This window comes from Solea senegalensis, linkage group LG3 (genome assembly GCF_019176455.1).
Source record: "Solea senegalensis isolate Sse05_10M linkage group LG3, IFAPA_SoseM_1, whole genome shotgun sequence".
NCBI classification, from domain to species: domain Eukaryota; kingdom Metazoa; phylum Chordata; class Actinopteri; order Pleuronectiformes; family Soleidae; genus Solea; species Solea senegalensis.
Window position 1 is genome coordinate 14728105 of NC_058023.1, and position 21428 is coordinate 14749532.

General features: G+C 39.6%; 1 protein-coding gene across 3 annotated transcripts in view; it reads right to left on the reverse strand.

Moving 5' to 3' along the window:
* Window positions 1-20480, reverse strand: part of LOC122766576 (inactive ubiquitin carboxyl-terminal hydrolase 53) — a 34988-nt gene extending 14508 nt beyond the window's left edge. For 2 of the 3 annotated variants that reach the window (XM_044021556.1, XM_044021553.1), the window contains exons 1-9: window positions 16457-16854; window positions 7413-8091; window positions 5433-5525; window positions 5157-5291; window positions 3842-3952; window positions 2793-2875; window positions 2556-2640; window positions 2172-2318; window positions 481-630 (exon numbers count right to left, since the gene is read on the reverse strand). In XM_044021556.1, the coding sequence (XP_043877491.1) occupies window positions 481-630; window positions 2172-2318; window positions 2556-2640; window positions 2793-2875; window positions 3842-3952; window positions 5157-5291; window positions 5433-5525; window positions 7413-7556 (948 nt within the window). In that variant the 5' untranslated portion in view covers window positions 7557-8091; window positions 16457-16854. Of the gene's footprint in view, window positions 1-480; window positions 631-2171; window positions 2319-2555; window positions 2641-2792; window positions 2876-3841; window positions 3953-5156; window positions 5292-5432; window positions 5526-7412; window positions 8092-16456; window positions 16855-20462 lie in introns of those variants that run through there. The other variant, XM_044021555.1, reaches the window with a different exon arrangement.
* Window positions 20481-21428: the final 948 nt, after the last annotated feature.

The window sequence follows — 21428 nt, forward strand, 5'->3', positions numbered from 1 at the left end:
AAACACAAATAAATCAATTTTTCACACAGAGGCGGCACAAACACCAATCATTTGCATCTGAGCATTCTTTTTTTGTATTTTATCCAGTGAAGCAAAAAGTAGAAAGATGTTGATGAAACAACACTTCAGTTAGGGAAGTGCCGTAGAAATTGTGGTGGGGGTTAGTCAACTGTTCAGAGCCATAAAGTCTCATCAGCCCAAAGGTTCATGAAGGGCAATTGATGTGGCCCTAATTGGGAGATAAAGACAACTAGTGATGGAGAGTAGAGACTGCATATCACTACTTATTGCAGGTGTTTGTTAAAAAAAAACAAAAAAAAACTTTCCATGTGATCATTTTTAGTTTACATTATCTGTACATTTTCAGATCATGACAACGGCAGTCTGAGATAATCAATTTACAACAATAGAAACAAACAAAAACAGGTTTTGTTCCTTGAAACTGACCAATAGTTTCAGCAGTGCTGTACATTTTCTGACCTCTTTCACAGTTGCATCGTCAAAAAAGACCCATTTGGAGGACTTTGTGTGGAAGGCGAAGGCACAGTAGTGACGGCTGGTATAGCAGATCATCCCCACGAGCAGCAGCTCCCCCTTTTTGGCATGTTCATCTGTTACCTTGTAGAAGAGCTGTATACACACACACACACACACACAAACACATAAATATACACTTATCAGCATCAATGCCACAGTAAGTGGGCAGGCAAGTGAGTGATGTTGATAGCTACAGGCGAATCAGTTACTCCATCAGTTCATAGATTAAGTTCTGAGGGAATGAACTGACAATCAGCATGAATAAGGACTGGTTTAAATCAGCACCGTCATAGCACCTCTTACTATCTCGGTTACAATTGTCCACCACAATCTTTGGCCTAAACACGAATATAGAGTAGTTTATAATAATTTAATTAGTGTGTGGGGGGAGGTGTGAACCATTTTCAATTGAACCGTAACAAAGGTTCGATTCATGTTGAAACATTTTTGTTCTTGGTTATTTTATATTATGTGTCCATAAAAAAGTTTCAATTATAATTATGTGGTTTATTCAACTGTCACTTGCTCAAAACCAAGTATTTTATCATCTAACAATTGTCCAACCAATTGTCCAGCCGTGAGCAGCCATATGGACAAAGTGCTTGTAAAAAAGATCACTTGTTCCCCACACACAAGTATCCTGAACAGCCAGTTCTCTGTCACTCCCTCTCACTTTCTCAAACAATAGATTTGAAAGCAAATGGTGGGGGTGAAGGGCTCCCTCTAAGAACTACCAAAGTCACATGAAACCCACCCAAATGAATCAAGGCTATTGTGGCAAACAAGTGGGAGTGGTGGCTAGCTGACAAATTCTTCAGATGGTATGCTTTGGAAACGTGGGGAAGCTGTCAAAAAATCTGTTTGAGTGCTTCAATAGAACAAGAAGTTACATAATGTGTGGGGCAAATGAGCATGCCCTCATCAATGACCCTGATTGATTTTTCTTTTTTCTTTCTGCTCGTGGCCTGATGTGAACAGGCTGCTGGGGAAAATTCAGCTAGTCGTGTGCCGTAGTGAACACTACCGGCATCCTAACCATGGAGGATGAATAGAAATGGAGCACACATACCCACGTTTGAGCACACTTGCGATGAAAGAATGTGTGAAAATGAGCAGTGAAACAAATGCCTTCTGTAAGCCCCCCCAATTATCTCAATAACATCTATTCCACCCACATGTTCCCTCAGACAAGCATCTGCACATACATGCTCTGGAAAACAGAGAGATGAGGGGAGGCCTTTTGACCAGCTGACCAAGGCCAGCAAGAGCTTTTTGATCTGTGGTGCCCGCCAACTGGGCATTGGGTGCTGACTGCTTACGCAAGAGCTCTGTCTCACAGAGAAATAAATCCCTACTTTATTTCCCACATGTGTTTGATTGCACCAGAGCAAACTGACCTTAAGGCAGCAAAAAAAATGGACCGAACCAAAAACATACTGACAACGTCTGGATAAAGTGAACACTAATAATTAGATAATTTGAAAAGTTTAATTAAATCTTCTTACTTGGAGAGAGTCCCTTTCTTTTTGTAGAAAACATCCTCTCACTCTCAAAAATGTACCAAAAACACAGAGAAACAACTCTAACCCATAAAATGGGAAGTGCACACAAGCTGTTGATTAAATGTGACTCACCGCAGAGAGACTGAGATGAGGTCCCAGAGAGCGGATAACATCTTCAGTGAGGTCTGACTGGTCAGAGTCCCACACAAAGCCTATGGTAACTATTTCTGGGGAATTCATGAGGACCCGTCTGATCTTAATCCTCTGACCACAGTTGCTCTGGAACAGAAAAGCAAAGACCTAATATTTAATATCACCCATTTACCATGTACATTACAAAAACGGCTAGTCAGCAACAGTGAACATTGAGAATAAAACATGAGATTCTTAAGAGGATCGTCCCCGAGAACGATCCTAAAAGTGATCATCAAATGTAACAACCATTTAATGGAGAGTTGTGTAGCCAGATCTCTGATGAAGGCTTTGGCAGCCAACTTGTACACTTTAAACACTTACAGGACAGTTTCGAAGGTCCCCTATCGTACTTGCTGCTTGTAAGAGATCCCCAAAAGACTCATCTTTGCGTGGAGGCATCTGTTGACTGACAAAAAAAATGCAGAGATTGAGAATTGTGGAGGGGAAAAAAGAAAACTTTTGTATAAAATGTCAGCTGAAAAGTTAAACGATGCCCCTGTGACAAATATAGACCCAAAGAAATGACATCAGTGAAGTGTCACGTTGCCTTTCCCTTACCAGAGTGCAGTGGTGGAAATATAATGCACCAGCTCAGTAAACGGCAGTGGGTCGGATGATGCCCCACAGCTACGACATACAGACTTCACAAGGGAGAGACCAAGGGTGACAAACACACAAAAAAAGAAAGAAAAACAAAAATGTGTGAATCATGAGCATGCCAGAGATGAATTATAAATTCTACATAAAATCTGAAATTTTCACCCTCCTAAAAAAACTCCCTTTTACTAGTATAAGGTAAGATAGGCCAGTCTTGCTGCTTTGCTTGCATTTTAAACTGTAGACTCTACAGTGTGCTTTTAGAAACCTCAGCCTTTTTTCTTTTTCTTTTTTCTTAACTCAAACGGTTGACAGCATCGATATTAAATTAAAATTTATTGTATAACTTTAATATTTTAGTTATAAATTTCCCACTGACGTGGACAGTCATCATTTAGGCTTCTGTAATGTTTGCCTTTTGGTGCCTTGAAGTGGAGTATGAAGAAAATCCACTGACTGTGTCCCTCTGGGATTTAGTCCAAAGGCACATTATCTGTTTGATTCAGAGATAGAACTGGTTTGGGACATGGACAGAGTCAGTGAGGGGCATCACAGCCACAGGGCAGGGTGGTGTCTGTGTTGTGCTGGAATTTATTACGTACACCATCTGTGATTTATCTGGTAGTGCTGCTGCAGCACAGTGGAATCAGACCAGAAACACCCTCCTTACTCCATTGGGGCTGCCCAGTATCAAAACATGACGGATTGGATTTCTACTGTCTCAGACAGTGATTCATGTACCTGTCTCTGCATATGTGTGTGTGTGTGTGGCACAAAAACAGTGGTGTGTGTGTGCAGCTTGTTCAGTACTGGAGAGGCTGTGCAAAACCAAACACTGTAAAAACATCTTTAAAATTATAAGACTATAATTAACACCATTTACTTGGTTTTAAAAATGTGTCAGCCTGAATTAACATTTTTAACACCACGTTTTTTTGAGAGAGATTGGTGCAACAGAAAAACACATGTCCTGTCACACATGATAAAATGCTATATATTCTTTGACTCACCTGCTCATAAAGTGACATAGCAAACTTTTGATGCGTGATGCAAGACTTTGAAGTGCAGGCATCCGTCTCCTCTGGGACAATGTGCATGTGGATCCTCTCCAGTATGTTTTCCTGTGACAACAGGAAATCAGGAATGAGGTAAGAGGCAAATATTTACAACTCTGTTGTTGAAAAGTATTTCCCCAAAACAAAAACTGCAAAACAATTGGACATGTGATTTGAGAGTTGCAAGCCTGACATGGGAAGGAACACATTTTAAGAGTGACACCATTTTAGCTCCCGTTTCCATGGAGTGCTTGTGAGTTTATAAAATATTAAGGCAGTGGGGTAGGCCTCTAAAGGTTACAGGCACAACTTCACAGCTTGTTAATCTGGCAGTAGCTAACTCACATAAATTCTACACCAGCATGCTGCTGCCAGTGCATCACATGATAAATACTCAAGGGCAAAGATCTGGGAGGGATTGAGAATTAAGATTGTAAACAAAAGTGCGCAACTTTTTCACATATACTTCAGGCTTTTTGTAAGGGAAGAAACGTAGCATTAATGTTGCTTTCTCCACATTTAATGAATATTATGTGGTAAGTTTGGGGGTGATTCACAGAAGCTAAGAGTATAAATGCTTACACTTGTTACCCATTAACATACAGTCCTTTCCACTTTTTCTGCAGAGACATCACTCACTTTTGTTTATCCATTGCTGCCTAATTGAACTTCCTCACTGAATAAACACTGACTGTGGGATAAAATCAGCATACAACTTTGCTGTTGGGGTATACTGTCATTAAGCAGAAGTTATCAACAAAATTAAAACTGATGGACATAAGAAAACATAGTTGCAAAATGAAGGCTAAAAATGCTGCATGGTCTGTTTTGCATTTGTTAGTTGGAGGCAAAATAAAACTGGATTTAAAAAAAACGCTGAAAATAACACTGCAGTAAGGGAAAAAACAAGTTCTGGCTGAACAATGCTTTGCTGTGCCAAAAAGAGCAGAAACAACAGAACCATAATGTAAAAATGATGACGGATGCATAAAATTGACTTTTAAAAAGCACAGAAATTATATAATGTGGTGGCACGAAAGGGAGAGGTTCAAACACATCACTGGTGCTTATATAACCTGTCATGATGATATTAAGAGGCAATGTGGCAGCGGCTGGTGGGAGGGAAAGGGTGGGTCAGAACTGTTCTCCGTGACCTCGCCAAACTGTTTGTTGCAGTGCATTACCAACAACACATAAACATACACACATCTCTTTTTCATATGCTAGTCACCCTCTCTCTGGGAAAACCCGGGTTGCCACGGGAACTTACAAAGCACTCTGCAGCATCATCCATGAAGCCCAGCTGGAAGCGGTGCTCGTCCTTAAAGGTCTCTGCCAAGGCATGACGCAGGTTGTCAGAGGGCAGGGCTCGCTCCCGGCTGTGCTGGAACTGGGAGAAAATGCCCTAAAGAAGAGAGTGAGACTTAATTGAAGGCATTTGTGACACCTTCACTGCTCATTACACACGGTCTCAAAATCTGACCAAACATACTTCAACGACATGGTTTCTTTCCTGTATGAGCTTTCATCAAATATACCGACTTACCTTTAATGCACAAAAAATGCATGACTCTCCTAAACAGAAGTGTCCAGGAAGCTGCCTCAAGCTGCGTCTGAAGATGTCCAGCTGCCATAGCACCTGGACACAAGGAAAAGGGGATGTTGTCAGAAAGAAAACGTTACCTTTGTTTACCTTTGAGTAAATAAGGAAACAAAAGACATTAAAAATACAAATACACACCAGATCCTGTTGCCCTTTAAAAAAATTATGTGGAAGTATGTTAGGGTGTGATTCTTATGTAAGGCACTTTGGGCAACATCTGCAACAAGGTCGTAAAGATGAGGATTAGGCAAAAGGACCGTGTCACTCAGAGAAACAAGGCTGAAGGTAACGATCATCCTCAGCCGACTCATAGGAGTCATGAGGCTGACCCTGAGTCACAGTCTCAACACAGTAAACGTGTTACTCACCAGCCTGTAACCCACGAGACAAATGCAACCTTTAAGTACATGAATAAACTGTTGGGAAGCTCTGACAAATTTAGACAGTGACTACACATCTTCAGGAAGGAAGCAGTAGCTCTATAAATAATGTAAACCTCAGAACTTATGACTGTTAACTATGATATTTCATGTAATACTTGCTATTTTGTGCAGCTTGAAATATTTCTGAGGAGAAGAAGAAATGTTATCACAAAGCTGCAGTGCATAACCTTTGGTGATTGTTCATGTTATTTTTATGCTTCTCCTCCTCAACGGAAAATATAGAACATTACTATGTACTGCATCTTTCATCTGAAAATAGGTAAAATCAAGCTATCAGACCTGGGGCAAGAAGGGGTCAAGAAGTGTTTATCCTCTTAAACTGATGAACAACAGGGATTTTTGAGCAGTAGAATTCACTTCTGAATCATATCATGGGCTTTTTTGCAGCTTTCTCATAGGGATGACCCGATATAACTTTTTCCCTTCCGATATGATACCGATATTACAGCCTTGAGTATTGGCCGATACCGATATTGATCCGATGCGATATCAGCACGAATCACACATATATGGAATGTTAGAATAGGCTTGATCAAGTGATATTACTTAAACAGAGAACAATAATCAGCAACAGTAGGTAGAAAAACTGACCCATTTATTATAAACCAATGGGTTACATAAATTTTAACCTTCAACATAAGAACTTTCAATTTTTTGCCATGTTAATTTCATACAGTCTATGGCTATTTTCATCAAGAGGAAAGTACCAAGTGCTAATGGAGGTGTTTTCAGAGCACCTGTGTTTCACAGGTAACAGTGTGTCTTCAGACCTTTCCTTGTTTTCACTATTTTCGATTAGCCCAACCCACACAGGGTGAGCTACTCGTCCCGTAGGTAAACCCGGAGCCCGGGGACCGGCCCCACAGATGTACTTAGCTCCGTGAGTGGAGCTTCAGGACACATTTAAAACACAGAAAGCTCTTGGCATGGTTGGTTTTTGGGGTATAATTAAAAAACGGAGGCTGTTCAAAGTTGACAGGTGGCGCTGGTTTATGAAATAATGTTGTTTTAGCAGCTCGGTTCAGGATGAGCTAGCATGGTGCTAATGAAAAATGTTTAACCTCTGAAATAGCAGTAGCACACACACGCTGTTGTTGTGATCATGTGGGCTCTACATGCATCCAACACGCAGAGCCCAGGTGATCAAAACAGGCGCTGCTGGATAGAAATGCTGGAGTGGAATGGACTGCTTGTATTGGTGCGCATATATCAGAGATTTTAGAGGCAGTCCGATATGATCCGATATGCATTTCTTTGCTGATATCAGACCGATATGCAATATCAATATCGGATCGGAACATCCCATCTCACTTTACTGGCACAACATTGCTGTTCTTGGAAAAAATGGAATTGGAATTCGAGATTGAAACACTACCATGTGGAGGCTTAATCAGCAACTCATTTGATACTGGTCTCAATCTAACAGACATTTATTTGTACTTCAAAGCTACATACTAAAGTTTTAGCAAAGCAGACCTACCTGCACCGCACTGTTGAGGAAGCAGCTGTTCTGGCCTGGCTCGTTCAGCAGTCCTTTGGTGGGGGCCAGTGACAGCATGCTCCCTGGCTGGTACGATTTCCCCAGATTGCCGCCCGGCTTCCTGAAAAACTTGGCCCATGCCATTGGATAGTGGGGTCTGCCTTCAAACAGGTGTGATGGTCAGACAACGGGGCTATTTGGGGCTGGGATCAGATCCCTTGGCCCCCTCAAAAAGTGAGTGCCCAACAGTCTGGGTCTATGTAATTCCACAAGCTGCAACAGCGGTCCTACTACACATGGGCTTCTAATCCATTTCTGCAGCTCATGAGGGAGGCGCTTTCCCTTAATGTGCAATTGAAAAAGTAAAAAAGAAAAAAGTTTTAAAAAAACTGCAAAGGTTATTACAATCCAAGTCTTTGTTTTGGGAAATCTTTGATGATCAGCGGTCTGATACTTCTGATAAGATGTGTTTTGACCACGAAGAAACATACATTAGTCATCCTGTTGGCTTGATAGTCCTACAAAAGGCTTTGGAAGGCTTGATGAATTCCAGAAACCAGATGTTGCCACATTGTCCTGATGCTGTTGTAGATATTCAGCTACGGTCAACTGTCCTTTTTAGAGGTTGACCCATAAAGTTTTAACCAGGCTGGACATCAAATACAGGTGAGCTGTGTTACTGAAAGAAAAAAAAAAACAAGATTAATGAGACTTAAGATTATTTCAATAGAGTTTATCAGTTGCTACTTTATCTAGTAAACATGTTCAGCTTTCTAGTATGTGTAGCTGCGCTTAATCTTGTCTTTTTCTTTTTTTTACAAAAACAAACTGCTTTCATGATAATGTTTTAATGTCAAACTGGACTTCTTAAATACACATCGACAAACAAAGCTTATTCATTAACTTTTACAAACACCCTTTGCACTGGAGCTATGTCAAACCTCAGTTGCACATTAACATTTCGTCATTTTATTCAAATTTCCTGAAAAATGTAGGCGATAATAACAACAACAGATATTCATATATATATAAAGGGTAAAAACATTTTTGAAGAAGAGCAGAATTTGCATACCAATATGCATGTCTGTGTATGAGAAATACAAAGAGAAGACGTACACAACAAGCAGTACCATTCAATCAATGGTAAAAGTGCTATTAGCTGCAGCGTGACTTCATTCAGTTCCAATTACTGGTGCTCAGGAGAAATAAAGCATCAACATTACCTGCTGTAAAGATCTCCTGTCATGACTGACAACACTCTTCCCCAGCTTTTAGTATTGATCATTTCTGAGCTCCTAATATTGATTAGTCAACCAACAGTGCTACTTTCCCCAAACACATTGCATTTTCCATTTCATAATCTAATATTGAACACAAACACAATAACAAACAGCTGCCACAAACCAGTGCCCAAAATCTTTCAGACTGCTTACTCTGTTGACATAAAAAAAAATTGAAAAATGTTTAGTTTGAAAATGTGAAAGAGGAAAAAAACAACTAATTCCAATAGCTGAGAAAGTTTAACCAGGAAGTAAAAGCACAAGATATATTGTACATATTTGTTTACAGCTACATGGCTATGGAGTAGTAACACAAGTTGAACGTTGGCTTGAGAATTACATTGTTTTTAGAAATATAGAAATACTGCCAAAGTTTTGTACGTGTGAGAGCTGCTCATTCACTTTGCCTGGCAGTGTCATTCTTTGATAAACATAACAACAAAAGAGCGCCAGCCTGACCTATTTTTTTTTAACATGAGATGAGAAGTAGAGGAAAATATAACAAACCAGTGAAGATACAGTTAAATTCTTGAAACTTGCAGTCCATGCATCTTTAATACAATGAGATACGGCAACAAATATTTGCTATAACTGCGCACCAGTGAACACAAACTGCTAACCTGAAAGGTTTGATGGATGAATATGCTTGTGTTGAGTGAGGCAGTGGAAGCTGTGCCTTGTTTATTACATTAGTGAATATCCCCAGAGGTACAAAGTCACAACCTGTGTTTTCTTTTATGTCATTCTAAACGATAACAAAGCTTGCCATGTGACTTTGTGAATAACTGAAGTTGTGGCAAAACAGATATTCAAGTGCCAATAAAAAGTAAAAAGAAGCAACAAGGAGCAATAGATGCTTGTGTGGTCCAGTGTGATTCATTCTCTTTTAGTCTGTTACACCTAAGAAAACAACCTCAAAGAATCAACCTCAAACATTTTGTTATTTAAAGTGAAGACAAAAATACTGCCCTACTTTGCAAACAAAGAAACTTCCCTCTAAAACTAACACTCTCCAGAACCACACAAAGCTTCAGCTAAAACCAGTTGGACAACATTGCCATCCTAACATTTCTGGAATCCTCAATGGATGTTGCAACAATGCAGCCTCACAGCAACTTAATGACACAACCTGAGGTGTAGTATTTACATGCAGCATTGAGCGTCTCCTTTACATTATACAACATGTATGTCAACATCTCTGCCTGTGCACAACCATCCTCCGTAACAACAGCATTCCAAGGCTCACTCAACCACAGAGTTGCTCAAGAGTGGCCTTTTTTAAGATTAGTTTCAGGGGTGGAGGGACAAGTGGAAAAAGTGTACACTCCACCAACACATTCCCAACTTCACCCAATGACACTACAAGCCCAAATATGTGTGCAATATATGTGTCTCTTTGTAAATAGTTTCCAACCACATGTGGGCACATCCAACTTGAGAGCGTATAATAAAACGGAAAAACATGTGTGGCATTTCTTTGATAGGAGAAACTACGTACATGAGGAGCTTTTATCATTAATCTCTTCTTTAATTCTTATAGCAGGGTGCCACCCCAGGTCTTCAAGATCAAATGAACCACAGATCGGTGGTGCAATTAATTTTCATACTATTTCTACAGATAACACAGTAACACCCAGCATGTTTGGGAAGCATTTAAACAAGCGCAAACAATATCACACACACCCTCATGTCCACGAGTCAACGTCACACTGATGGCATGGTGGGGGAAGGCAGTGAATGTTCTGCATTGTGACACTGCTGAAAACAGCATAAGTAAATATTTTAAACAGAATGCCTATCTCTGCTTCTTTATTGCATTATTTTGGAAACATTGCTAACCTCAGTTATTTAGAGTGGAAGTGGCACTAGCTCTTTTAAGATTATGCTGCGTTGACTGAGGGTAAAGTGCGTTGGTTAAACACACAGAAAAATAGTCACTTCATTTTCATTGCTTATGGGAAGCTGGCACGATTTTTGTACCTGGCCACTTTGTTTTTGCACTGTGAAACACTGACCACATTCTTAGACATGGACTTGCTTAGTTGCAATCCAGAGAGGATAGACTGGCACATGCTGTACCTTGTCTGTGCGCAGGGAAAGAGGTGAAAGAGTGTCGAGTTAAGAAAGCGTGTAATCTGTGAGCATGAACATTACTGCTTTTCACACAGTTGTGTTTTATGACAATATAATAAAGGAGGCTTAATTTTACAAATTGAAAATAGATCCCTCCCCAATCAATTTTAACCGAAAGCAGCTTGTTTGTTTATGAATGTAGGTGGAGAAAATGACTCAACATGGCGAGTCACAACATTGTCCAGGAGCCAAGATTACATCATTGTCTAAAGTAAGTTAAGACGGCTGGTGACATCCCACTATTCCAAGCCTTATTTCTTCAGGCCAATTTTTCTTTCATCGCTGAATATACAGTACATGTATATATTTTCACTGCAATATGAAAGTCTGTAATATAGATATAACTGGTGGACCAAAACAAAAGGCAATTTTACTTTTTCTCTAAGGAGCACCAGTCCAGGAAGTCCAGTCTTCCTGTGTAAACAAAGACCCGCTCAGACAAGTCAAGCAAAGAACAAGACTGATTTCTTTTCCTTTGTCATGGGGAAACTGCTAAGGCTAGCACCTCGACACAATCAGCCAAAGAGGGTGTTGTGCATCAGCAGCTCCGACAAGCTTCAGTAAGCCAGTACGACACGTGTGGTGTGAAGGCACAGGGATTCTGATGCTAGAATATACCTACAGTGATCTGTTGATGGATAGCCTCATTATAAATGATTCAACTGATCTCCCTAATCTGGAATGCCAAGAGCTGCTGATGAATCAATCTGTGGGAAATTGAGTCATGCTAATTCAGAGTTTATACGATGTAAAATTAGATGCACATTGTGGGAACAGCATCAAGGCGAGAGTAGTATTAGATGAATATGAAGAGACCTTTGTTGTAACAGTTAAGCTTACAGTTAAACCATTTTTTCATGGATCATGCACAGTTGAGCTCAATGATATTAGGAATGCGAGTAAATACTGTTGAATATCGTGATGATAATATGACTGGTGATGAGTAAACAGTATATTGATGTCTTTCTGCTTTTGTTCTGCCTCTAACATAGCCTCCATCCACATTTACCACAGTTCAAGCAATCACTGCAATAGGTACACGCCTTTTGCAATATGTATAAGGTGCATGTTGTTACTGCGACGACAATACAATTCTGATATATTGTGCAAACCTTACAAACTCATTTTTAATCTACCCCTTTCTTGCGAAAGCACAATGTGCTCCACAGCACAGGACAACTTTCAACGCACTGATATTTTCAAAATAAGTCGACGTGCAGTCTATCTTTTCCTCAACATAACTTTCCATCATCTCCTGCTACACCTCAACTCGGGTCCCTTTTTTAAAAAGTGTGCTATATTAAGAAAACCACTCACTTCTGTACAAACAATGCTGGCAACCTGCTGCTACAGCGTGAGGTTTTAGATTGCATGCCTAAGTCTCAGAATAAGAGGCATAACATGTAACACAAGAGCAACTGCATCTGTCCCACCATGGCGTCTCTTCCTTTTACAAATAACTATTTTCACCAATGGTTTATTGCTGGAAAAAAAAAACGAACATTTTATTGAATATGAGCAGTTCTATTTCGAACAGGCTGTATAAAATCAGACTTCCAACCCAACGTTTGTAAATGGCTAAGAAGTCCCAATAAATATATATATAAAATCGTCTTGGATAAAACAAAAAAAACACAAAATTATACTTTACATAAATTGCTATGTAGAATGTGTGAATAAAGGACATACAGTACACAGATGAAACAAATCTTATTACATGACATTACATGGGATCAATCCACTATATCAGGCCTTGGTGATCCTCCAGTTAAATCTTGGAAAAAGCTGAAAATATCCTAACAAGGAACAGAATAAAAAAATATGGACAGGGTGCATCGAGTCTGCAGAGAGACATTGCAGTTTATTTTTTCTGGTTAAGTTGCACATATATTTACTCAACAATTAATTGAAAACTGAGCACTGGGACACCAACACTTAACAAGCTCTCTATTTCAGGTGCAGCAGACTTCTTACACATTGCATTCTTTAAATGCGGGGGGTGCTGTGCCAAGCTGACATAGGGCGATAGGCAGGGTACACCCTAGACAGTTCGCCAGTCCATCGCAGGGCCACACATCGAGACAAACAACCATTCAACCATTCACTCTCGCACACACACAGGGAGAACATGCAAACTCCATGCAGAAAGACCCTTGTTTCAACCGGTCTCGAACCCGGGTCTTCTTGCTGCAAAGGCAAGAGCGCGAAACACTACAACAACCGTGTGGCCCAGTTTTTAAGTCCCCACATCAGGACAAACATCTCATTTCCATAGCTTTAATTTTCTGTAATTTCTGAACAGACAATTGTTTCCCAATTTAGATCTGCTTGACTGATTAAAAGCTGGGACAGGGAAAATACAAACGTGCCTGAAAACATACAAGTTCCTTAGAACATGCAGCTCTTGCATGTAAAAGAAGCAATAAAACGTGACCGTGCACACTAAAGCTTTAAAAACAACAATTGAGCTTGACTGTAAAACTCTCCACAGACTGCAGTCATGGTTTGAGCCTTTGGGCAATCAATGCACTAGCCGTTTCCTGCACGGACTTCCTGCTCAAAGGCCTGCCGCTTTCCAGCACACGGTCACCACGTTCAACACTATGAAGCTGAACAGGTCACCCACACCACACAGAGTCAACTGTTATTCCTTACTGTGTCCAGCAGAGGAAAAAGCATAACAAGGGCAACATGTTCTAGGATTCCATATTCAATAGAACATGATTGAAAAATAACATCCTCCCCTATCCTCTCATCATTGATTCCTTAATGTCCTCCCACTTGACAGGAGCTTGCAAAGATAGATATAAGGTTTACTGATGATAATGCCCACAAAAAAATATTTTCAAACATAATATGCAAGTGAAACTTGAAAAAGAAGTTAAGACCCAAGTTAATCAAGTATTTAATACACTTAATTGCCATAGTAATTAATCTAGCTCAGTCAGATGGGCCACGGGAGTCTCAAAATAAATGTGTGTATTTTTTCCCAGCCTTCCACATTAAAAATCGTTTGAGAAACACTGATCGAGCAAAAATAATGAACAATGAGCAAACATTGTAAGTAGCTAAATTCACAGACTTCATGCACTCTTCTCCACATGCTTGCAAACAAAGACGTGACACAAGGCTTACTGTCAAAACTGGTTCTTCAGCATGCCTCCATAATTACTTCACCACCTTGGTCCAAAAGGAAATGTTCCACACAGCCATGAACACTAAGCATGAGTGTGCATGATGTTTATAGGGCTGATGACTTCACTGCCTCGTCATCACAGTGCAGTGCTTACAGGGCTCAGGTCTGCTGATCTGGGGGTCTTATCACTGGAATGAATTAAAGAGGTAGAGACCAGTTCACAGAGTGCACTGAATGGGGGAGGACTGCCAGCGAGTTTTCAATGAGCTCCTATAAACTCCAATGTGTTTGTTCAAACAAAAAAAAAGGTGTTCATAATAGAATAAATGACTAAACTCAACCGCAAACCCGTCAGCCCACAGCAAAACACAGGAGGAGACAAAGATGTAAGACTGTAAACGAAATAGCCTTATATAAGGGGTGTTACAATTAACTGACACAAATCGGTAATCAGTTAGAAGGTCTCCTTCTTCCTCGTTTGTCTGCTTCTCCCTTTAGGGATCGCCCCAGCGGATCATCCACCTCCATCTTTCCGTTGTAAAAGACATAATTAGGTTGAATCGACCACTGTATTGATCTATATGCATTATAAATATTTTTATATATATATATATATATATATATATACATATATAAATAATCTTTTACATGACGTTGCTGTTCATAACACATTTACACTGATGTATTTACCATCTCGTTATAATTAACACAGATGTGTGCAGCCCATGTATATTTGGGATTCATTGATCATCTCAGATCAGACATCCTGTGATTTTGTCCAATATCAAACTAACAACATTTATCGTGTCAATTAATCCCTCACTATGACTTGGTTTAATTATGTTGCTAATGCCGTTACATCCTCACTGGGTCTTCAAACAACATTCATCATCATCTCATTTTATGAGACTCTCATAACCATCGTGTGTCTCACAACTCACAAAATAATACTTTGTGTTCCCAACTGGTTAACTAATTTTCCATCCATCCATTTTCGAGCAGTTTATTGTCCACAAGAGGGTCGTAGGTGGTGCTGTGCCAATCTCAGCTGACATAGGGTTATAGGCAGGGTACACCCTGGACAGTTTGCCAGTCCATCGTAGGGCCACATAGTGACCAACAACAATTCACTCAATTTAGAGCTTCCAATTTACGTAATTCCCATATAGCATGTTTTTGGACTGTGGGAGGAAGCCGGAAAACCTGCAGAAAACCCACACAAACACGGAGAGAACATGCAAACTCCATGCAGAAAGGTCCTTGTTCCAACCAGGGCTTGAACCCCCGGGAATTCTTGCTGCAAGACAAGAGTGCTAACCATTTTGCCTCAGGGTTAACTTATTTTTTCTGTCCAAATGATTTGATTGAGCCCAAAATCAAAATTTACAGTGTCATGGCAGCAAAGACAGTGAGGGTAATAAATAATTAACATTTCACATCTATGAATGTAGACTAAAGAAAGATGAAGACTGTTAACATTATAAAAATAATATACACTATACAATATATACATTAAGTAACCAGAATATACACTATATGAGGTTTATATTTACAATGTAAACCAGACATTTCTTATTTTTTTATATGCATCTACAATATCAGAAATGCTTGTTCTAATTTCAGGCATTTACATTTTTTTTAGATATTTCATTGAATTTCCAGCATGAAATGATGCAATTTGCAATCTGCAGATTATTATTTTTTTATTGTTCTATATACTATGCCAAATAATGTTTTAAATCAATACACACAGCACATGTTGTAAACAATTCATATTCTTGAGTGCCTAGTTTTGATTGAGAGTACAGTTTCAAATATTTTTGACAGACAAGTCGCTTCAAGATACACTTCCCAAATCGTTCAGGCTTTAAAAATAACTATTTGAAGATAACAAGTGATGCATTTGGCTTTTTCCAATTTGTAATTGAAAATCAAATGTCTATAATATTTTAATAACTCCATATACTCCATATCGTCATAACATAGTATATAATATACATTTAAGTAAACCGACAGATGTTTAGGGACTAGTGAATACACAGTTCAACAGACTAAGAGGTGGAAATGCAATCGTAATACATGAGGAATGACCACGACAGGCTCGTTTTCACACTATTTCACAATAAAAAGTGACGCACAGTGCGGTGTCAACAACAAGGCCACTACGTGTGACTTTCACAATAAAACACCAACAAAAAGTTAAATACAACAACCAGTCACACTGACAGCTCAGCTCACGACGCAGGACCACGAGATGTTTGGTCATCTACATAGAATATACACCAAATATATATACCAACTAAATAAGGCTATATCGTTTAAATGGCCGACTTATAGAGGCAGCAGCTAGCGCTAGGGCCTACCTGTTTTCCTACTCACCTGTGCTCCAGGTTACAGGCTACATTTCCGCTCCCACGTTCAGCACGAACATTTAAACCACGAAAGTTTGCTTCATTATGTCTAACGCTTGTGAGAAAAATACCAAATCTACTCACCAAAGAGGGACTGTCACAAACAACAAAGTGTGGTTATTGTCCTCCGGTGTGGAGTTAAGTGGAGTTTGCCTGAGTTTCGGGGGAAGGAGGAGGAACTGAAGCCGTCGGGACTCGCTGGTTGAGAGGGAGGGAAGCTGGAGCCGAGAGCACCAGGGAGAAAACAAATAAAAAAAGTCTGATACAAACGCCGCTCAAACTTCACTTTCACTCCCTGACTCTTTCTTTGTTCTTGCTTTTTTCTTCTCTCTCAGAAATTCCACTTCGTCCGCAGCAGCAGCAGTTTGTGTCCACTTGCCATAAATTCCGGTTTGAAGGGGCTGCGTACGCTCCTGCCTGCAGCAGTTGGCTGATGAGTGGCGGTAGTGAGCAGCAGTGTAGTGTAGCGTAGTCTCTCTCTCTCTCTCTCTCTCTCTCTCGACTTTGGCACCTGAAATACTGGATTAGAGACGTTTTCAGAGCTGAGATGTCAAACCCCGCCTCTTCAACACTGCAGTCTGCCATGCTACACACTACATTACTGCTATGCTCACACACACAACTGTGATCCGCCTTGCTACTGTATACACACACACACATGCAGCAGCAGTTGGCACTCTGCTTGCAGGCTCGTTAATGTTGCTTTATGGTGCAGGGGTTTTGCAGTTTGCTGCCCACACACCATAATGCCCAGTGTTAAAACTGCAACACACAAACACACATGCTTCACAGTTTGCTTAAAAGTTGCTTAAATCACTCAAAGTGCACTTATATCTGTCATTTTAATTTATGCAGCAAAAACTGCAATAAATCCTTGGACGGACAAGATCTGAGCACTAGTTCAGCGTTCAATGATGAAGCATGCTGTCAAATTTGTTAACCATTTACCTGCAAGCCCAACACTGTGGTGGTAATTTAAAATGATGTATGTGAATAAGTGAAATAGGAGATGTACAGTATGATACCTGGACACCATATGTATGATCCTGTGACTGTGTATACAGAAAGAAAGTTAAAAGACCTTGCAGATAAAATTATTTATTGTGTATTCTGAATAATGATGTCAATTTAAGTTAGTAGTTTGTGTATGTAACCTTAAAAATGTTATGTACAGTTAAGTCAAAAGGATCTTTTTTGGTTTACACATTTCAAATGAAATTAGAATATCAACCACAATAGACAAGTTCAAGGAGTATAAACCTCATGATTTTAGCATGTATGTACTGATTTATTTAGAACATAAACAAACAACAATTAAATTGCAGCCTTTGCAGTTTTCTAATTGTGCTGCATTAAATAACAATTTTGATTGGAAAACAACTGATTGTTCCAGAAGGCATGTGCATTCTTTTTTGTAAATTTCTTCCTCAGGTGGTTAAAGGCACAATAACATATTGATATTTAATATTTCAAATTGTAGGAGTTAAGAGGAATTTCTGCTTATAAAATAATCACTAGAGGGGTGAGGGGTCACAATGTATCTGCTTTCTCCAGCCTTTCCCCAGGAAGTACTTGAAAGGGCCCCTTGAAGACACAATGCTATTTCCCTCCTCACACATTTCCTCTGGGGACACATAATGCTTCCTCTTCAAACATAGAAAAGTTGTAATGTGCAATAAGTTTGCATGTTATGAGCTTTCATGATCTCAGTATTATCAAGTAACTGCGTGCTATGCTTTTAGGAACTAAAATAACCCACTCACCTGGTAACAGTCTAGAAAATGGATGGACAAAAATAATATTTATTTCCTTTTTTGTAACATATTGATACAGGATCTACAAACAAGTATTTTATTAGTGTGATTCTCCGAGCTCACACAGTGTAGAGAGGTTACACATTATGACACACTGGCTGTAGGCCTCCTCGCTTTGAAGCCACTGAATATCTTATTCACCCTATAAATTATAAATCAGACACCTCAAACAGATCAGGTCTTCCACAGGTCTTTCTTTTTTTTTCTTTTCTGACCTTGGTGGACACTTTGCAGAGCAGCAGCTGAATGTGACCATTTGTGTGTCGTCAGCATTGCTGCTCAAATGTCTAAAAAATTACTGTATCATATTATTTCCCTCACTGACACGCTTGAAATGACTTCTGCAGAGCACTGCCTCACTGTTGTTTTTGGTCATGGTGAATACATTTTTAAACCTAATTGCTGTATTTGTTTGTTTCAACATTGTGTTGGCAACTTTGCAAATATTTCAATTTGATTATTTCTCCCTCTTTCTCTCACCGAATATAGTAAATCATCCATGCTCTGAAATGCAACATCTCAGCAAAGCACTGATTGTACACAAGTGTGATTCTGTTGTGAAGGGCATTTTATTTTCAGATTAATTAGCGAGACTTTGCCAGCTCCACAAGGAGATGGTGCACATGGTAAATGTCCCACTGAGAACTGGTGCCATTGCCTTGACTTCTCACCTTGGGAAGCCCCAATGAACAGCATGAGATATGCTGAACACAGTGGATGAAGACAGCTCAAATGACAAAACTGTGCCCTCTTTTTGTCCTTTTTGTAATTTCACCAGCAGTAACAGCAGCAGAGCCTAATTTAAAATTTGACATGTCAGATATTTTTTATTTTGCCCTTCAGAGTCACTCCCCCCCCACTGATCCATTGATGATTGGCATCTAAAAACCATTTCACCACACATGTGCTGTGCTATTTGAGCTAGGATATTTTTAGCAATGCTGTCTGGCTTTTGAGTCCATATTTAACCTAAACCCTACAAAAAAGACACAAAGTGTGGAAACTGCACCTTGAGTCTGTCTTTCTGTATTTCAAAACACGAGGAATACAGGAAACATGGATATAACGTTTGTTGATAACAGGATGCTGAAAGATGCTTTACATAGGGTCATGAAATCAAACACAGGGAAGAAAATACACACAAATGTCCTGATTTTTGTTACAAATTGAACAGTAATCTAATTATTTGTATTTCCCATGTGGCGCCATGGGAAATGCAAATACTTATAAGGAACAGCTTGTACTAATGAAGTAATTATGTAACGAGGATCTTGTCACTTGTCCCAACCGTGCATATAAAAACAAACAAATGTTGGATGACAAATGCACTTATATTTGTTAAAATAACTTATAACAAATATTTTCAGTAAAATATGTGTGTGATGATACTGGATTACCATTAAAGAGGAAACACACTGAGGAGATGGGAGATGATACCGCTGAAGCAGCGACTGCTATAATTAACCTGAGATTAAAGTCAGGTAATGGTAAGGGTATTTCTTTCTTTTTCTTTTTTGGAACAAAACTGCTGCTCAGGTTTCAGTTAGAGGCTCTCGGTAGGGAGCCTTTGTTCCACCAGTTGCAACATCTGGCCCTGTTATATTTCAAAATAAAGGACTGAAGAAAGCAAACCTCAAACAGGTACATCAAGTCTACATTGTAAATTGTTCACTCGATTGGAATTTGTACTATCATGGTGAATTGGCATTACTTAACACACACCATGCTGTCCCAACAGGTGGTGGATTTCATAATACACCATGGAAGCAGGTCTTGTGGGCTTTTTTACTTTACTTGTTTTTATTTTGAATTTGTTCACATTTTGTTTTCGACCCCACGTTGGACCAGGCTCTTTGTTTTACTGCAGAAAAGTGGATGACATAAGCATCACTTTTTGGCAATGGACCGAGTTGCTTTAATTCTGGAGCGCAGCCAAAGTGGTGACTGTGATATATTTCACTGCTGTGTTTGTTATATCCGCGGTAACCACAGTTCATAGTAGAAAGCATGCTATCACCTCAGTGCTGTCTGTGAGGCAAAGTATACCCTTCTGTGCCAGAGAAAACATATTCATTATTCTTTCCACAGTATCATTATCAAACATGAGGCTATTTCCTCCCATCACCATGTTAAAGATATCTAAAGCAATTCTCAACATTTTCCCAGTTATATTAAATGGGAAAAAGCATTTAACTTGCATTAAAACATTAAAGTGAATATTTTAATGCTAAATTTCGGTGTTAGCAGTTAAAGTAAGTTAATAATTCTTTACTCACCAAAGAGAGACGGTTAACATGTACTAACCAGTCAGGAATATAGATGAGACCCCTAAGGTAAAAGTCAAAGGCAGGATTACTGAGACAACAAAGCTCTAATTGGTCTCAAGGGCTTATCCAAGTAAACAAAACGATCTTAGCTGTTCATTAGCCCAAACAGGCTAATTACATGGCACCATAAGTGAGCATCACTCAGGAATCCTTTTCCTAATTTATATGTACCACAAGATCAGGAAAACTTAAAGACACACTCATAAACAAGCAGGTTCATGGCTGGATGTGCACATAACATGCAGGCAGCCACCCTCGTATGCACTCCTGACACTTGACAGATTGGAAATTTGCTCAGAGTGACACATAATCTAACCTGTTGCGTCACTTCACCTCATTTCAGGAGTGGAATGTGTGCTCCATCACCTTTCACCTCACCTCACTGTCAACCCAACACCACCCTACTGACCTGTGGGATGTTTTATTTTAACTCATATTTTTAGGCATCCCAATGAGCAGTGTGCATGATCATGTGAAAATAAGCACCTGCTGTGCCCATCTATCAGGCTGACCGAGTCTGTCATGTCATCAGGTGAGAAGGATACACGCCAAAACATTTACGCTGTGGATTAGCTTTGCAGTTACATGTGGATTTCTGTGTCAGGAGGGCCCTTTAACCTACTAATGGTTAATCACAGATTTCCATCATGTATTGTGAAAAATGTGAGCTCAAATTTCACCGGCAACAATTTAAAAACATGTCGGTATGCAAAATTCTCTCCTACAACAGCATTACAGCTCAGTGCCCTTGGAATTTTTAGTTCACAACATTTGTTTTCTCGCTTGACCCATGCATACTTAAAGAGATCCTTCTGGGATATTGCCTGGTCATGTAGCACAACCTTTAAGCAGTCGTCTGTGTCAGCAGCTCACTGCTATCTCAGTGATGGTTGCTGTGTGTGCAGATGGAAACCC